The sequence below is a fragment of the Perissodus microlepis genome, chromosome 15 (assembly GCF_051167445.1).
Source record: "Perissodus microlepis isolate ML-2025 ecotype Zambia chromosome 15, ASM5116744v1, whole genome shotgun sequence".
Taxonomy (NCBI): domain Eukaryota; kingdom Metazoa; phylum Chordata; class Actinopteri; order Cichliformes; family Cichlidae; genus Perissodus; species Perissodus microlepis.
This window is the reverse complement of record NC_140475.1, coordinates 2,507,094-2,521,230: the sequence shown is the minus strand read 5'-3', so window position 1 is coordinate 2,521,230 and position 14,137 is coordinate 2,507,094. Positions and strand designations below refer to the sequence as shown.

The 14,137-nt window shown below is 43.7% G+C and overlaps 1 protein-coding gene across 11 annotated transcripts in view; it reads left to right on the top strand.

Moving 5' to 3' along the window:
- The window catches only part of nrxn3b (neurexin 3b), a 329,334-nt gene that overhangs the window by 272,492 nt on the left and 42,705 nt on the right, over positions 1–14,137 (top strand). For all 11 annotated transcript variants that reach the window (XM_084953179.1, XM_084953178.1, XM_084953181.1 and 8 more), the window contains one exon: positions 9,971–10,142. In XM_084953179.1, coding sequence (XP_084809305.1) covers positions 9,971–10,142 — 172 coding nt within the window. The remainder of the gene's footprint in view (positions 1–9,970; positions 10,143–14,137) is intronic.

The window sequence follows — 14,137 nt, the reverse complement described above, 5'->3', positions numbered from 1 at the left end:
CCCAGAATAGTATGTTTGTATAAACAGATGGATGAGAAGCTGTGCCTCTCGCTATCCCCGTCTCTTTGTCGTCCCCCAACACACACTCACACACACACACACACACTCAATGAACTGCAGTCCAGGCTTTGCTCAGCAGTCAGAGACATGCTACCACAACATGGGACAGAGAGCAAGCGTCTCCATCCTGTTATATACGATATATGAGCGTCTGTGAAATAATAAGCCTCCCCCTCAGTCTCGCATTTGTCTGTCTTGCTCCAATAATCAGCGTCCTTTTTGTTAATTGGGACTGCAGCTATCTAAAATAGCTTCTGCCCCCCCCAAAACACACACACACACACACACACACACACACACACTTTTTCTTTGTCACAGTTGTGGTTTTGTTTTTGCATATTACCCGAGACATGGGAAGGAGAGCGTGCAAAATACGGAGAGCAGCTCTTCAAACAAGCTAAAATCTTTTGTGTGTCTATTCAAATAATTTCAGCCCGTGACTCTTTACCAAGCAGCTGCAGCGATGCATGTGATTGTGACTCAAGGTATTCTCTATGGGGAAAACACAAAGGTCAAAGATAAAGTTTGCCTGTGATTTTTTTTCCCCCCGTTTTAGTCTAGCATGTCTTTTATCTCGTTTCGTTTTTGTTTCGACTTAAACGCTTAGCCTGTTTCTGTCTGAGAAAATGCGGGTAGGCATTTTGTGAATACATTAGAAAGTTGTTCATTTTGGAAAAATGAGGGGAGGAAAGAATGTAGGGTAAATTGTGTGACCGCTTGATTTATTGTATGCTACTTTCACTCTGGGGCTACAAAATTGAAAGTGCTCAAATTCAGCAGCACATTAAATTAAATATCTGCCGAACAGATTCTAATTTGATCACCAAGCTGTTTCAATTTCATTAGCCTAGTCCCTAATGGACTTTCACAGCATATTATTCCATCTAGCACAAATCCCATTCATTGACTTTTTTCTCCTTCTTTTAAATAAGCCCGTGGTGTACAGGGACCACGTGGCCCCACATGTGCAGTGTGAGGTCATATGAAACCTGCTTTTTCTGTTACGGACACTTGATCGGGTGACTTTGAACCCAAACTGAGTAAATCCGCAAGTAAGCTCCCAGTTTATGTCCGGCGACTTCTTAACAGCTGCTGTAAAGCAGTCCAGGAAATATATGAACACAACCGTGGTAGTGTTGAGACTCTGTGTTTGTGTGTGTTTGTGTAGGGGACCAAGGCCCATTGCTTTTGCTTACGGCCTGATTACATGTTGTTGAAGTCCAGCACACGCTGCATCGTAATGGTCCGAATGAAGTAGTGCAGCAGCAGGTCAGGCAGATGAAAATTAATGGCAGAAGTTTTACTATGTTTCTGTGGTTTAGCACGCTTTTAATTATGCAGTCTGCATTATAATAATTTGTGTGTGTGTGTTACTCTGACTATAAACAGAACAGCTTTGCTCTCCATAGATGGAGGTTTGCAGCATAACTATAGGTAATCCTGTAGTGTAGTACAGTACTGTGCAAAAGTCTTGAAACACGTCTCATTTCTATATATTTAGGTCTTTCGGCTACTTTTACATACGATCTCAGGTTTACATACAACCTCGTACCAGCACAATTTCAGAGGTTTGTTTGTTTGTTTGGCACTTAACGCTGACCTAGCGTTAAAAAAGAAGCCTAACCTAAGTGATGAACCACAGTTGTGTCTACATATAATAGACAACTTGGCAAAGAATCGATTTTCAATTTCCATCTTTTTCTTTATAAATCTATGATAAATGCCAAAAGATAAAACAGGCAAATTTGACAGACATGAAATAATATTTTTTTTTTACCAATGAGGTGATTCCCCAAAAAATATTAGCTGAAAATTTGGCATATCTCAGCATGATGTGCAGTGTGTCCTTGAATATTTTGAGGAAACAAGTGGAGGACAAAATAAAAAGCGTTAGGCCTAAAAAGTATGTGAAGCAGATAAAAAGCACCTGAAAGTCATTTCCTTAAGAAATAAAATCCAGCAAAGACCTGATGCAGGAGCTGAGAGATGCACCTGACTCTTTAGTTTCTGCTGTCTGCAGAACCATCATCAGAAATGGTCTCAGTGGGAGGATGACTGTGAAAAAGAGGAGAAAATGTTGAGGTGTGCCAAATTAGACAAGAACTGGACTGAAAATCAGGGGCTTCTTATTGTTGTGATGAATTCAAGTCGACATTTTTAGCTCATGTCTGACTGGGAGAAACTTCATTTTTTAGCATGACAATGATCCCAAACACACTGCCAGTGTAGTAAAAACATGGAGAGTCATGGATTGGCCTCCCCAGAACCCGGACTGCAGCATTATTGAAGCAGCGCGGCATCATGTTAACAGAGAAAGCAACAAAAGGCAGCCAAGACTGAAAGAAGAGCTTTGAATGTCCTTCAAGGAGCCTGGAGAACTTTTCCTAAAGACTAATTACGGAAATTACATGAAAGCTTGACTAAGAGAGTTCAGGTTGTATTGAAGAATAAAGGCGGCCATACCAAACACCGGTTTTTCGTAGCAAAATATAAAGAAATGAGAGCTGGCTCAAGGCTTTTCCTCTGATATGCATGATTTAATCCTTTTAGGGTAAAAACCACAAGAAAAAAAAGTTTATTCTGGAGGAACCACAAGGTCCAGGACAAAGGTCAAAGAGCAGAACCGATCAGCCTGATTGAAGTTGCTAAATGTAAAAAAAAGACCTGAAACTATATTAAACAGAAGCGTTTTATGCAGATAACCAGCAACATATTCACTGGTAGCGCAAAGATGCAGAAGCCAAAGGTTCTTTGAGGTGCAGCCACTTTACTGAGACAATGCAGCACCGTCGCAGGCAGCAGAGTACGCCGGTGACGATTAGGATCAGTGCACTGTCAGTACCCTAAGTTCCAAAAGGCTGAAAGTGATAGTTTAGAACTCGAGAGGACTCTGCGGTAACCCTGATAAATGTTTTCACCAGGCCGTCCGCCATTAGTGTCAAGGCAAGTTACAGCCACAAGAGCGGACAAACAGGAAATAGAGAAAGAGTGGGTGTAAATAATTGATAAGGCTGACCCCGCGCGATTCATATTCTGCAGCAGAGGATCAAAGAGCACGGAAGAGAGTTTGACATTGAGCCTGAGCGCTGAAGTCAAAGCCATTACCTTCCACAGTAACGCTGCTGCTTGTGTTTATATTAAAAATGCAATGTCTCTTCCTCTTCAGTCTGGGCTAACACTAGCTGGCACTCCTGGGCATTAACCAGCTGGCTAATGGACGCTATGGTATAATCCCGGCAATTACAGTAGCTCTAAGTAGCGCAAGGTGGAAGCCATTTTGTTCCTGTCCACTCGATGAAGCTGTTTCTGGCTCTCTCAGGTGTGAGATACAGCCTGTGTTAGACCTCAGGGTTCTTTTAGGTCTGATCAATATTTCAGAGGCACCCAGGCCTCTGCACGTGGTATCCTCCCCCACGGCCTCGCACAACAGCTCTGCAGCCAATTATGAACATCTGAATGAACATTTGAGCCAATTAATCATTTATGAAATTTCACAGTTTCCAGAGGAATGTTTATTTGAATAGTGCATTAAGATTGTCACTGTACAAAGCTAGGAAGCCCGGACGCTGCAGCTTTTAATATGAGAAAGTAAAACCGTGTCTGCGGTGTTTTATTCGGCTCCACGGTAGAATAGATCTATCCAAAATTAGATCCTATTTGTGGCGCTCGTCTGTCTGCGGCGCTGCGTACGCGGCGCTGCCACGAGGAGCCGCATGTGCTGTGTAAGAAACAGAGCTCTTATTCAAAGCTCTGTGCCGCTTACAGAGAATCAGGCAAAACAAACAGCTGCCCAGTACTTACATCTGTTTAAGTAAATCCTTTAAAAGTTAACATTTTGGTCAAATTGTGACCAGACAGGGCAAAATGTTTCGGTTTGTTTGCCCAGTTGCCTGATGGGTCTTTTAACCATCGCACTTGTTCGTCTGTGTAATTCACACAAGCTTTACTCTTGTATGATAATTCTGCATTATTAAGCAATAAGAACAAGCAGTCTGATGTCCTGTAATCGTTATGAAGCTATAATATAAAAAGTTTTTGCACAAAGTATCGGTATCGGATCAGTATCGTCGATACCACCCTGAATTTTACTTGGTATCGGATCAGAAAGGAAATCTGTGGTATCACTACCAGGGACCACAGCGCACCTTCAGGGGTCTGGTGGAGACCATGCCTCAATGGGTCAGGGCTGCTTTGTAAGCAAAAGAGGAACCAACTCAACCAACATTAGGCAGGTGGTTCTGATGTTCTGCCTGATCAGTGTATGACAGCATGTGCTTTTCAGTGCATTTATTGTTCTGATGTTGATGCCAACAGTAAGCTGAGTGTGTTATTGAATTTGGAACAGTGAAGCTCAGTGAAGCTCTCTGGCACATGGGGATATGATACATTATGCTTTGGATACATGGGAAACCATTTTAGCAGCTCCATCATGCTGCTTTTGCTATTTTCTAGATAGACACTTATTCTGCATAGAAACATGCTTCAGATTAATATAATTTTCACAGATGTATGCTACTGAAGATAATGTTTTCTTGAATGTTTGTAATAGGTAGAGCAACCATTTTCTGGCTTTTTTTGTAATAGAAAGTGTGGCTGTGCCAGGGTTTCGAAATTATTTTTCATAACTAGGTGTGATTTGCTTTGTAGACCTAATCAATTCAATCTATTGTAGAAATAGAGACTTTCTTTATGTAATTAGGACTTTCAATTTCGCCAACAGCGCTCGCAAGACCACAGAAAAATATGCCAAGCTCAGGCTTGTCGAGTTGTCATCGCGTTCTGTACATGAAGAAGCGACTAGCTGCAAAGGCCAGCGCACACTCGCACACACAAACCTCTCTTTTACTGCCTCTAACATCCTACCCTTTAGCAAATTTCTGACTCTAGAGCTTGATGTGCACAAGAATAGACAGCTACAAATCACCGCGCCGTCTATGAGTTATCTCTGTCAATTACTGACAATAAATGGCTTTGGCAGTGGGAAGGCCAGGCGCATCAATCCTGCTTGTGCTAGCTTCTCCACTCTATTGATTCTGCTTCCACTGCGTCCATGATCCAGTTTTGTTGGCCTCTGACCGCGAAAGCTAACTTGAGCGCTGATGTCAGATGAAAAGAGGGATATGTAACCCAAACTCCCACCCTGGGACATGTTCACATTCCTGGTATCAGATATTCCTCCCTCCCAAATGAGCCTTTATATAGATCTGCTGGAGTCATCCCGCTACAACTGCTCTGTACCCGTACTAGATTACAATCAGGGTTTGATTGTAATGCGATACTTTTTATTACAATTCTCTTTTTCTATTCTTATTCTTATCATCCTCTTCCAGTGTTTTTTCTTAATTTTTGCTACTGTAACTTTGCACTGTCCACTTTCTGCTCTAACAAAACAAATTGTGGGACTAATAAAGATTATCTTATCTTTTTGTAGCGAGACAGGTCCCCACTTTTAATAACAATGTCTGACCTCAGAGTGCGTTCAGTGCACATCTTCTTATAGAAGATATCTGGGTCATAACTACTTATTTTTATGCATTTCTTTCTCCATCTTTCTTTCTTTTCCTCCCCAGCACAGCTAAGCTTATTGCTTATTCTGCCCATATCACCTGCATAAAATGGCTGTCAGATGTATTCATCTGTCTCAGGCTTGTGACTTAACAGAATGACCATTCAGCGAGCGGGCGATGGCGTCTATTGTGAGCGGCTCGTCCTCCTGTACAGCAGCTGTCTGATGAGGGCTGTCTGCAGGCTCGCCCACCGCTGCCTTGAGTGATTCTCTCTCTTTCACTCTGCCCCGGGCGCTCCGTGTGTTGGAGGCATTGATCGGCCCTGAATTGGATTGCAGCGAGCCTGATTACTGATGTCAGTGTGTGCCGGGACACGTGGGAACGCCGGAGATCCTCGTGCCGAGCTCAGGCTAGCTCGCAGCGGAGGGATGAGTCGGAGTGAGGGGTGCATTCGCTCGCCTGGAATTACATTTATCACTCTTAGTTACACAGAGCGTGAACACAACATGCCCACACATACTGTACGCCTTAAGTGACCCACACACATATACTGCAAACATAATCGTGTTTTTGATCCTATAGCGGCGAGGAGTCAGTGTTTGTGGCTGACATTAAATAAAGAGTGTGGGAGTCTGTTAGTCTATAAAAGGGCTTACGCGCATCATGCCAGTAAATTACAGCTATACTGCTGTAATTTCACATTTGGACTTTTTGATTGTTACAACTAAATGTTGTTACACTGTATTTTTTCTCTAACACAACACTACAGACACTAAAGATTCTTTTCTTTGCGAGGTTACACTTCATCGTCCGCGAGTCTGTGTGCACGTGCGGCGGCGTCCGCTTTCATTTGAGCGCGCGTGCGGGTTTGGAAGTGATTTTCCGCGCATCATTTGTTTACACCTAGAATAGCCGGCCATCATCTTTTCCACTAAGAGAACAATAGCCATTTTTTCCCTCTCCTTTTGCTCGGGAGACAATGAAGTGCCTTCCTGCCTCGCGAGCGACAGGCCAATAAAAAACGTAATTGGATCTGTCAATCAAACACTGCTGCAGCGCAGGGGGTGGGCGGGCAGGTGGGTGGGCGGCGGTGGCAGAGGCGGGAGGGTAGGCCGGACACTGGGAGTAGTGCAGATAGAGAAGAGAGAGAGAAACGGGGAGGTGTGCCATTGCAACGCGCTAATACACACAGTTCCTTCTTTGCACTGCCCGGAGGTGCTCAGCAACAGTTACAAAGGTGTACAATTGTTGTGTTTCGCTGTTTGTTTGTACAGGGGCCGGGGGGATGACGATCTGTCTTTGTTTGTAGGTATTAGTGGGTCGCTGATGTGGCTTTGATGCGACTACGCAGGAGAGCCAGGGCTGCCAGAGCCTCTGAAGGTCACAGTGGATGTACTAGCGCTGATGTTTCTGTCTGTGCTTTGTAGGCGCTCGGCCCGTCAGACATGTTGTTTTTTCATACCAGGGAAAGGTCTTGTCTTTAGTCAGGAAGGCCACGATGCTTTAGTAGTATTTTTCACGGTACAGCAGACACGCCGAGCATCACCTTGTCACATTAAATCATCTGCATACTGGCGCGCGTGCTTATCTCGTCTCGGTGCTCGGATTATGTGTATTTGCTGTCAGATAAGCAGCGTGCGTAAACGTACACGTGCGCCCACACACACACTTTTGTTGGAAGTGTTGCACTAAGTTTTAATGACAACTGCTTAAATTAAGAGCCCATTTACAAGCTCTCTGACAGAGAAGTTAAGTGCGCGTTGAGGTATTCTGCTCGCCTACTCTGCGCCCGGGCTCAGCTTTTAGGAGATGGCTTTCTTGTGTCTTTGGTGACATTCTTTTTCCATTATTAGCCGAGCTGCTCCATCGTTCCTTCCATTACGGTCTCAAGCACATTGAAATTCTGTATCTCTTTTTATGAATAGACAAAGGATGTTTTAACTGTAAGTGTGAGCGTGGCAGTGAATACTGTTCAGTGTCTTTTGACCACTTTGGCAGTTAAAAGGAGCTGAAGAGGAAACTACAGTATGCAGAGTCACTGCAGGGGTTCATTCGCTGCCTATTTTCTGGGCTTTCTACCTTTTTTAAAACTTCGAAAGGCTCCTCTGGAGGATGCTCCGCACCTTGAATCATGACAACTCCTGCCCTGTGCACTTAAAAACGGTTAAGAAATAAAAATGGAACCTTAATTAACAGAAATCAAAAGAAGCGCCTGCTTTCTTCCAGGGTTTTTGAGGTGCTCGAATTAAGAAGATGAAAAACAAACTTAATTAAAAAGTATTTTTTTTTAAATTTCCTATCGATGTCATGTGTATCTTCAGCCTGTTCTCTTGCCCTGGGTGTCAGCTAATACTGTTCCGTCCAACTCCATCGCACTTACACACAAGGCATTGTCAGAGGGAAAGGTCATAACATGAATGTTTCAGCTGGGCGTCTTTCAGCAAGCAGGATGACTGTTGTGAAGGGCTGGAGTTTAACCATTATCTTCACCCCGACCTTATTAAGACCAAGAGAACAGTTAGTGAGTCCTGGCAGCTTTCAGTCACGTGGCTGTTGTCAGGTTGCTCGGTGTGTGTTGCACTGAAAACTTCCTGTGGTTGTACGTTTTTGCGGTCATCTTTAGTTTGTGTTACACTCTTCACAATTTCATTACTGCTTGGTGATTATTTTGTGCATCTTTGCTACAGAGTTTGCGTCTTCCATGCAAACTGCACAGCAGTTCACTTACGACCAAAGTAATTACAAGAAGCTTTCTGGTGGAGAACTGTACACCTCTTTGTGACCAAAGCAACTGCCCACAACCTCCAACAACCACTGACAACTGGCTGTAGAATTCCCTAGCAACCCCCTAGCAACAGAGGTTCACTGATTGGTCTCTAGACTTTACTCATGAAATGGATTGCTAAAGTCCAGTCTTAAGCAATCAATTTCATGGTAACTTCCTGCAACCTACAACGGCCACTTGAAAGTGGTTGTCAGATGGTCCCAAGTCCTGTGTGAGTGGGGCCTTTGTAGTTTAAGCATCTAACCAGCAAGTAAAATATAAAGTAAAAAGCAAGTAGTGGGGAAAAAAAAGATTTCGACAGTGGATGATCCACATTCTCCCAGCAGATGAATCAGCAGCTTATCCAACAAGCAAACCTCCAACCTGGTAACGTGGACTTTGTAGTTCTATGAAATGGAATCACAGCCATTAAGGCACCTGCTCCAGTGGCATCTGACCAAACAGCATGAGGACGCACTGCTGTTTGATTTGTTGTTAAACTAACTTAATACAGCAAAACGTGTCAGGGAAAAAACATGACACGCTTCCTGTTTTACTGTATAGTGAAGCTTCCTTTGGTAATCAGGTGGTATAGTCTCACCATATAGTCTCACTTGCAGCAAGAGGAACTGCATCAAGCATAGCTTGGCCTTATTAAGTGCTCCTCTTAGGTATGAAGAGCCTGTAAAATTAAATAGAGGTCAGCAGGTTTAAGTGTTGTGTCATTTAACTTGTAGCAATCCTGCAGTGCCTTTACACTGACGAGCACTGTCAAATTCAGCCTGACATTATCAGGGTCTGTACAGTCACAGTCAGCCATGCAGGGCCAGTGTCTCTGCTGATCAATTAACAATATGTGTCTGCTCTGTGTTCAGGCTTTCCTAATTTTGGTTTTGTTATGAGAAATAGTCCCACTGCTCTGGGCTTCTAAAGAAGGTAATTACACTGAGAGATTCCCTGTGGGGGATTAAAACAAATGACACAGAAAACACAGCCTTTCCCCATCGCCACTCACTCAAGCCCTGCCTCCGCTTTAAAACCTTTTGCTTGTAACGCCTGCATGACCATGAATACACAAGCAGTCACAATAAAACACACTCTGGCAGCTCGTGAAAATTAGTGGGGTCGAGGGGAGAGAAATCAGAAAATGACGAGGGGGCATCACGATTTACGGACATGGTATAACTGGTTTAGCATTAAGAGCTAAACAAAGCATATGGTATTCATGCATTCTGTAAGGACCGCGGCAGAAAAAGCATCTGTCCTGCCAGTTTTGTGGTGACAGGCTGCAGGGAGCATTACTCATCATTACAATCTCTGCTGGCAGCCTATTTTCATCACATTACAGTGGTATAATGAAGCGTAGCGCGCTAGCGTCCTCAGGTTCTCTGAGTAGTTCACCATTAGCACCAGCCGGGGGCATTCATCCAAGTAGCTTTATTGAACTTTTTACAGTTAGTTTATTGTATAATTAATTCATTACGGCACAACAATACATGTGGGTGGAATCTGCGGTTCAAATTCATCTAGCGCTGACAGCGGTGCCACACAATTTCGTATCGCTTGCATTTATTAAGCAGCGCTCACTTTGTTTGACGGCGTCAGACCAACTCTTTTGTGCTCTTTGTGTCTGTTTCAGGAACAAGGCAAAATAGGTGTGACATTCAACATCGGAACGGTGGACATCAGCGTCAAGGAGGTAAACACGCTGATAAACGATGGCAAATACCATTTGGTCCGATTCACCAGGAACGGGGGCAATGCAACCTTGCAGGTGGACAACTGGCCGGTCAATGAGCACTTTCCCACAGGTACCGACCTCATTTTTAACTCAGTCTATTTGATATTCTGTTATTAACCCAATGAATCCTTTCTGGAGTAATTCAAGGTAAATTAGTAGTAATAGCTTTAAAACCACTGGGCACCATCTATTTCATCATGCAAAGGGCACAAGCAGGAAGAAAGGATTCACCTTCACTTGCTCTCCGGGGTAAAATATGTGAGATGACTAACAAGCATGTGGCCATCACCTGGCCAACATCATACTCGTACTGTAACATGTACTTCAAAACCCTTCAATAAACACGATAACGCTTGGCTCCACGGGAGGGGGGGACGCCGAGCTTGAAATCTTTTGTCTTGCAAGACGCATTAAATGCGCAACATCTGGCCGGTTCATTTCAGAAACGGAATTGAAAGGCACCGAGAGGCATTCGGTCAGCGGGCAGGCAAGGAGAGCACTGAAGGCAGAAACCAAGGGTGGCCTGTTGGCCAGATAAAGCTGCTGCCTGCCTGTATCTCTCATTCCCAGGTCAGCAGAAGCGGCGCACCAGCAGAATACAAATAGGGTCATCAAACGGAGCCCGCTCCATTTGGAGACTCAGGCACTCCCTCCATTTGGAACAGATATGTGCTGCTCAGCTAGCTAGGTGAGAGAGTGTGAGAGAGGGAAAGAAGGAGGGGGAAAAATCCTCTCCTGCTTCTACTTAACAGTCCATTAAATTGAGTTGGCTCTCCTCAACTTTGATATCTGTGTCTCCATGTCAACCGGCTTAGGAGAAGCTACCTTTGTTTGCTCGTTTCCTATTACCCTCCTCTTCAATTTCACTTAGTCAAACAGAACAGACACACGGGGAGACAACATGGGAACAATGTGGCAGTCGAGCCAAGAATGACAAAAGATAATATGAAACGTCATTGATCTCTGTGGAACAATTGTGCCGCACTGGTAGGACGAGAATGTACAAGATTACATGTCGACTAAAAAGCCAACGTTAAATTTCCTTGAGATATGAGCTCGGCTATATCTAAGAAGCCATCACGCATCAATAATTGAGATATTCTGTTCTGAAAGCTTTTTAAAAAAAGACATATGCAGAAATGTTGATACCACGTAATCGTAGGAAGCCAGCAAATATGAGTCGATCCCTTTCACTATGTCTCAGCAGCCCTACAGCATGCTCCTTTTGCCTGCTCGCCTTCACCGATGACAGGCCAGCATCCTCTCCTGGCGTGACCTGGCACGCTGTTTTGGTTTGGTTCAGTGCCAGCGCAGGTGACGTTAATCTCTTCTGTCTCTGGCTTTCTTTTGCCGCCGGCTGTCTTTCGCTTTTCTTTGAGCAGATAAGGTTGGACGGGTTTCATAACCGCATTTCAGCTGCAGTAACGCTGCGAAATACTGAGAAACTCCGCAGCGCGCACACAAGTGACATCTCCGTGGCGTACACATTGGCGCTCGCGTGTGCGCAGCGCTCGATGAAGAAATTGAATTAATCAGGCAGAAGCGGGCGCGATTGCTGCACAGAGGTAGTGTCATGTCCCTTATGTTCCCGACTGTGGGTCGCGCAATAGTTCGACCGTTCTTCATCTTTAATAGCCATCAATTTGGGATAGGAATTGAACGCCTACCACCTTCATAATTACCTCAAAGTGCCTGCTTGCATAAGCATGCGATGCTTGTTTCCTTAGCTTCTGCCATTACATATGCCGGAATCTGTGATCTAAAGCCAGCAAAGCTCAGGAGTCACTGCTAAATGGTCGTTAAGGTTTACATCTCCGCTTCAGGAATGCGCAGCAGAAAGAAGTTTAGCTGTGGATTTCTTTCAAGCCATCCCACTGAGGTTTGTTCCCTTTTCTGTCCGCCTGCCATTGTCTTGAGATGGAGTTGAGGTCGGCGGATTGAATGCGTGGTAATTTCTTTTTCTCTTCTGCACAGGTAATTTGCAGGACATTCAGTGATAGTAATTCAACGATGATTGATTTTTTTTCCCTCGCCCTCCCTCCTTTGTAAAGGGGTTGTCATCTCGTGAGTAATTACATGTTAGGGTCCAGACTCATCGACTGCCTTCTCACACTTCTAATGCTTAACTTGAAGGCAGCAGCTGCCACGAGGCTCTCAGGCCGCTCAATAAACAGTTACCGGATCTGGGCATGCCCTCTCCCTGGTGGGGGAATAGGTGAGGACAAAGGTGTTGGTGGTTTGCTTGTCAGTCAGAGCCGCTTACAAAATAGGCCTGAGGTGTGTAAATTGGACGTCTTAACAACAGTGTTTAGAGAGTTGGCCAACAAAAGTATTGAGACATTAGGATTCTCTTCAAATGGCAGCAGCCAGTTCTGACAGCATGACGTGCTTCTAAATAACGGACGATTTCATAACTCCACAACTTTGGTGTTTCTTTGCTTATTTCAGCCTCATTTTTAACACTGACTATGAAATTGCACCAAATCTTCCTTAAGCACCAGCCACAAGTCGGATTGTTTTGATTGAAGCTGTTGTAAGATTCAGTCTTTGGAATAACGTTACAGAAAGCCATTACTCTGATGAGCTTCGGAAGGAAGTTTGGGTGGGGGACACTCAGCGAGGCAATTTCATTCCTTCTTTAATGAGCTGAAGAGTTTTCATCTGCGCCAGCATAATTGGTTACGAATTCTTATAATGATCAATTTGAATTTTTCAAATGATGAGCTTACATCACGTAAGTGCTATTTGAACACCGGAGGTGAGGATCTCTGAACATGGGCGTCTGTACTCCTACGTACATGTTCCATTAAAACGTGCACGTAATTTGTCATTAAGTGGCAGTCTATATATTCATTTATTTTATTCGAAATCAAGGAAAACTAGCGTGTTCCAATATAACATGGGTGTCAAATATAAGGCTCGGGGGCCAGGATCAGTCCAGAAATTATATTCCAATCTGGCCCACTGAATTGTGGGAAATGTGAAGAAGGGCCTACATTGTCATATTTTAATTGTGCTTTCATAGGTTTCATACTGAAAACATGGAGGGGATAGGACTGTCCAGGCAATGAGCTAACTTCAGTTTTTTTGTAATGTTAAAGATTGTCAGTTTACACCCTGCTGACAGACGTCTGTCATTTTCTACACAGATTACACTTTTTTCTTATATTAATATATATGAAGGATTTAATGTATAGTTAAACATCTTTACACTGACAGAAAGGCGAGTTTCACTTGTCCGGCCCACTTATGATCAAAGTAAGCTGAATGTGGCGCATGTTTAAAATGAGGCTATGTGCACAGGTACACGGGTATTTTTGAAAACGGAGATTTCAAAACGATGTTTTTGTTTGTTTTTTTTAAATCCCGTCCACACATAAAAGCCAAAAACGAAGGAAAACGCTGCTAGGAACATGCCAAAGCAACAGGTGGCGATATATTCCTAACCGTGTAGAAATGTTGGCCAATCAGAAGTCTAGAAGCCTCGGCGGGAAAGAGTAAACAAAGATGGTGCATAGAAGCAGAATTGAGTCCTATGTGTGGAGGGACTGAAACTGTGTGTGTATATGTAAGCATTTAAACACTGCAGAGAGTACAGTTAACAGTAACAGTATTTTGTCTACGTCCGCCATGGTAGAAATTAATTTCAGCGAAACAGTAACCTGGTGCACAGTGTGACGTCAAAAAAGGCGCACACCTTTGACGCTGCCTTTTCTCCATTTTCCTTGTCCACACGTAAATCAAAAACTGAGTTTTCGAAAATCTCCACCCTGGCAGGAGTTTTTAAAAATCTCCGTTTCCAGTGACCGAAAACACCGTTTACGTGTGGATGAAAGGTGCAAACGCACAGAAAAATCTGCGTTTTCAAAAATACCCGTGTGGACGTAGCCTGAGTTTGACATCCCTGCACTTAATACTGATGCTAAAGCCATATTACCATCGTTAACTGTAAGAGAACCAGTCACAGTAAGCCGGTAAGGTACAGAAATGTAATGGATTACATTAGATTGTAAATATAAATAATAACATAATAATTTTACTATATAGCGCCAAATCACAACAAAA